The sequence below is a fragment of the Monoraphidium neglectum genome, assembly GCF_000611645.1.
Source record: "Monoraphidium neglectum strain SAG 48.87 unplaced genomic scaffold scaffold01938, whole genome shotgun sequence".
Lineage (NCBI taxonomy): Eukaryota > Viridiplantae > Chlorophyta > Chlorophyceae > Sphaeropleales > Selenastraceae > Monoraphidium > Monoraphidium neglectum.
The window spans coordinates 7,726-12,220 of NW_014011690.1; the positions used below are offsets into that span (position 1 = coordinate 7,726).

A 4,495-nucleotide genomic window follows, 5' to 3' on the forward strand; every position below is an offset into this window, starting at 1 on the left:
CCGCCTCAACCCCCGTTGCTGCCAACCCCGTCCCAACACCCCTGCTGCCACCCCACCGCCCCGCCGCCCTCTCGATCCCTCCCAACCCTCCCCTCCTCCCGCAACAAGACCCTCAAAACCCCAAACCTTTAAAACATCCGCATCCTCCCGACCTCGCCCTCTCCCACTCTGGAAAAACCTCCGCAACCCCCGCAGCCAAGCGGCCCGCCTGGCTGGACCACTTGGTACTGAATGAGGTTTTCGATGGAGACCTGCCAAACCTCATAAAGGTGCGCGGCGGCGCACCAGACCAATCACCCAACAAGACAGGATGCCTCCGCCGCTTGCGTTGTCATTCCCACCTCGTTGGGCTTGAAAGCCGTCCTGTGCAGGTCGTGTGGTGGCCCCCGAGTCTCTCTTATCCACACACACACACACACACACACGCACGCACACACACACACACACACGCGCGCGCGCGCGCCGCCACCCGTCCCCCCACCCCACCTTCAAACCCCCCTTCAAATCCCCCGTCACCCTGCAGGGTGCCTACCACTCAAAGCGAGGGGACTCAAACGGCGACCAGTGGGCCAAAACCTACTACCTCCCCGCCACCGCAGACAAGTGAGCCCAGCAGCGGCCACCTGTCCGCGTGCGTCCGCCCGGAGATGTCCCCCGCTCCGCTGTCGGCCTGCTGGCATCGTTTGGGCCGTCCTGCATCGCATCGCGGCGGCGGCGCGGCGTTCTCAGCTGTACTGTGATGGAGAAAGCAATGCATGGAGCCGAATGTACCAGCAGAGCAGAGGGCCGGCTGGGGTTGCCTGAAACTGCTCCCACTGTAGTTCCTCAGCCGCGACCTGACACCCCCGACCCCACCCGCCGCGCCGCGCTGCTCCCTCTCCAGGGCTGTCCTGGTAATGCGCAAATGGTACCAGGGCCGCGGCCGCGGCGGCTTCACGGCCGCGGAGGGGCGCGCGCGGGCGGCGCCGCCCGAGCAGCTGCCAAGGGAGCAGCTGCTGGACCGCCTGCGCCAGCACACCCGCCAGTGCAAGTCGTGCTCCAAGGTGCGCCGGCTCTGGCGGGCCGCTTTCACGTGCTCAACCGCACACCCCCCCCCAAGCGTCCTGCGCCCGCCGCAGCTGGGGCAACTTACGCCACATGCAGCGTCGTCCTGTGTGCTGACGGGCACGACAAACTCAAGAGACAATAGTCATCATCAAGGGCAGGAGGCATGCGTGCGGCAACGGGGCGAGACCAGCAGCTGAGGCATTAGTACAGACCTGCTGCAAGTTGCGCACATGCACACACGCACACATTCACACACACACACACACACACACACAGCTTCCACTGCACTGATCGCTCTGCTCATCTTCATCCGCTCACCACAGGCGCTGTCCCAGCTCAGGAGCGCACAGCCCATCCTAAAGGCCCTCGCCGCTGCCGCGCTGCTCGCCGCCGCCGCCGCGCTCGGCGCCGGCTGGGGCCTCAGGGCGGCTGCGGCGCCGGTGGTCGCGGCCGCGGCGGCGCTGTGGCTGTCGGCCAAGGCGGCGGCCTGGGAGGCGCTGTTCGTGTTCAAAAACTACAACCACGCCCTCCACTGAGCTTCCGCCCGCGGCCACGACGGCGGCAGTCCGTCACGCGGTTGCGAAAAGCCCCTTGCGGGCACTGGCGGGGCCCTAGCTCGGCGAGGGACGCCCCCAAAGCCCGTTATGCGAAGGCAGCGTGGCTGCGTGCGTCGGGGGCTTGTGTAGTTGTTGGTGTATAGGGAGCATCGTGAATTGCGTGCGCGTGCCCCCCCTGCGCCGCTGGCTCCCTGGGGGTGGCACGCGCTGTCGTGGAGCACTGAAAGATTATGCTCTGGGATCGGCCTGATGTGTGCGGAAACACACATATGAGCACGAGCCGCCAAGGAGCTCGTCTGCTGCTGGTCCTGCTGCTGCGGATTACTACTGTACCGCACCCTCTGATGCTGTGCGAGCTGTGCTGCACTGCTGGCGATGCGGAGGTTGTATAAGATTGGTCAACTGCCTGGGGACGGGGGCGCGCTGCAACATGCGACCCTTCTCATGTGCTGCCTTTGCCTGCGTTTGGGGGACGCGACGGTCGCGCTGTGCGCATGCAGCAGTTTCTCACGCCATGCGGGCGCCTGCTTACATTCTTGCGGCCTACGGCGCGCTGAGGTGGCGCGTGCGATCTTGACAACCCTGCTCTCTGCTGTACACTCATCATCATCCAGCCTTGCCATCCGGCCGGCGATCCAGGCGTGTCCACGCAGGGCAGGCCTCCGAGTCGACGCTGGGTCCCCCCGCCTCCCTCCGCACGTGCGGCCTTGCTATTTTGAGTCCTGGGGAAGCTCCTGCGATTTGCTAGGGTCTGCAGGCATCTGTGCCCTCTGGCCTTGTATGATAAAATCGCCCCCTCCTGTAATCTGCAGTTGAGAGGCGGCGCACGACAGCAGTTCGTGAGCCAGCATTCGCTTTTGTCGAATGGCGCTTCAGGTTTTGCAATGGGGGCCAGGGGTGGCTGATGTTGCGCGCTGCTGATTGGCGCCGTCTGCCGCACATTGGGCCTGTTTGATAGGTGGGAAGCGGAGTCGCATGGGCTGGGGAGTGCGTGTAGTGGGGGCTGGGGACGCGTGCCCCTTGTGGGCAAGCGCTCCTCGTGATAGTAACATGTCAGGCCTGGTCCAGCCCTTGCAGCAACGCGAGAGTGAAGTAGGATTGCCTGCAAAGGTGCACTTTCAGTCTCCAAGCATGTGGGGCGGTGCAGGTTCTGAGCCGGTCGCAGTCGCGTTGACTGCGACGCCGACGGCGTGGGTCACCCAAGCACAGCATGACGCCAACGGTCGCAAGCACGCACGCTTGAAACCGTGATAGTCCGTCTAGCAAACACAACTTTCAGCCTCTTTCTTCGGTTTGGCCCATGCATGCCGCGTCCCTCCAACCCTTGCGCGTTCAGCCGTGTTGGACGTGTGGATCGCCACAGGCCGTCACAGCTTCACTCAGCGAGCCCGACCTATACACCTACGATTAGATCATGGCTATGAGCGCATTGACGGGCCACTTCGCGCCAGCACAGGCCTGCAGCGGGGCGAGATTGCCACGTCTCGCGCGCTGTGCGCACGCCCGACGCGCCCCGAACCCAAGCGCACACCGACAGCAGCAGCAGCGGTCGCAGCAGCAACAGGCGGCTGTGACTGCCTGGCCCGCCGAACTCCTCACCAGGAAGAGCGCCGCGTGCGCATGCTTCAGCGGCAGCGGCAGCGGGCCTAACAAGTGCGCTCGCCGGCGAGCTGTGGCGGCGCGCGCGGCGCCCCCCGGCGGTGCCGCTGGCGGCGGCGACGACGGCCCCGACCCCCTGACTTCCGTGTTTGCGGCCGAGCTCGCGAAACGCGCGGCGGCGGAGGGAGCCAAGGCGGAGGCGGCGGCGGCGGCGGCGTTCGACGGGGCGGCGCTGCTGTCTTTGGTGCAACAGAAGTATGGCAGATCTTATGACTTTAGCCTGGTGAAGGTGGGTGGGATTCTGCAGCTCTGCCTTTTTGGAAATCCATTAGTCAGTTTCCGGGATCTGCTTTGATCCTATGTCAAATGGCGTGCAGCCGCGGAGGGCACGACCCCTCACAGTTGCTGGACGACTGGGGCAGGTGTCCGTGCTGGCCCGCTGTCCCGCGCCGCGCGCCCGGTGGCAGCAGCGGCCGTGTCCAAATTCCCGAACCCCTCAAAAGACACCGCGGCAGGCACATCCCAACCACCGTGGATACCTGCACGAGCCGCGCCCTGCAACAGCACATTTCTTGCCCTGTCAGCACCACCTGCATGATCACCACTTTCAGGTGCTGCCGCCACCCACACGCACCTGACACACCTGCCGTCACTCAACACTGCGGCCCCCCCTGTGCCGGCCCCTCCCCCAATCCGTGCAGCGCCAGTACATGGGGAAGACGTTCGTCGCTCTGAATGTGTGAGTGCAGCGCACGCCCTCACACCCGCGCCCACACCCCAACTGGCCGGCAGCGCGTCTCCCTCGCACCCGCTCGCGTCTCTTGCCGCCCACCGCTGTGCACTGCCTGCTGCCACGTGGCAGGTCCGCGCGCGCTCTCTAAGTGCAAATCTGCCGTGCCCTCAGGAAGCCCCAAAAATGCACGATTAGCAAACGCCAATCACTAATTAGCAATCGATTTGACAGGATGTGGAAGTACCGGGAGCAGGCGTCCTGGTCGTACTCTGAGGAGGACTTTGGGGCGCGGCTGGACTACATCGCCGCGGCCCTGGTGGCCTGGGGCGCCGTCACCACAGTCCAGGTGGGCGGGCAGGCAGCGGCGGCGGCGGCGGCGGGAGCGTGGCGCCCGCGGGCGCCGAGCATGCCTGCGAGGCGGCGCCCGGTGGGACGCGCCGTGCGGCGCCGGGTCTGCCGCGCGCTGGGCTGATTGTGCGGATGCAGACCAGGAGCCGTTCTACTGGGGTCGCCCGCCAAGGTCATGTCCTCACTCCTCGCTGCTGACATATCTCCCCCC

The 4,495-nt window shown here is 65.6% G+C and overlaps 1 protein-coding gene across 1 annotated transcript in view; it reads left to right on the forward strand.

The window, feature by feature from the left end:
- MNEG_9443 (pheophorbide a oxygenase) overlaps nucleotides 1-1,583 on the forward strand; it is a gene marked incomplete at both ends in the record, with an annotated part of 4,425 nt that extends 2,842 nt beyond the window's left edge. Inside the window, 4 exons of the mRNA XM_014042085.1 lie at nucleotides 196-269; nucleotides 524-603; nucleotides 884-1,043; nucleotides 1,371-1,583. Coding sequence (XP_013897539.1) covers nucleotides 196-269; nucleotides 524-603; nucleotides 884-1,043; nucleotides 1,371-1,583 — 527 coding nt within the window. The remainder of the gene's footprint in view (nucleotides 1-195; nucleotides 270-523; nucleotides 604-883; nucleotides 1,044-1,370) is intronic.
- Nucleotides 1,584-4,495: the final 2,912 nt, after the last annotated feature.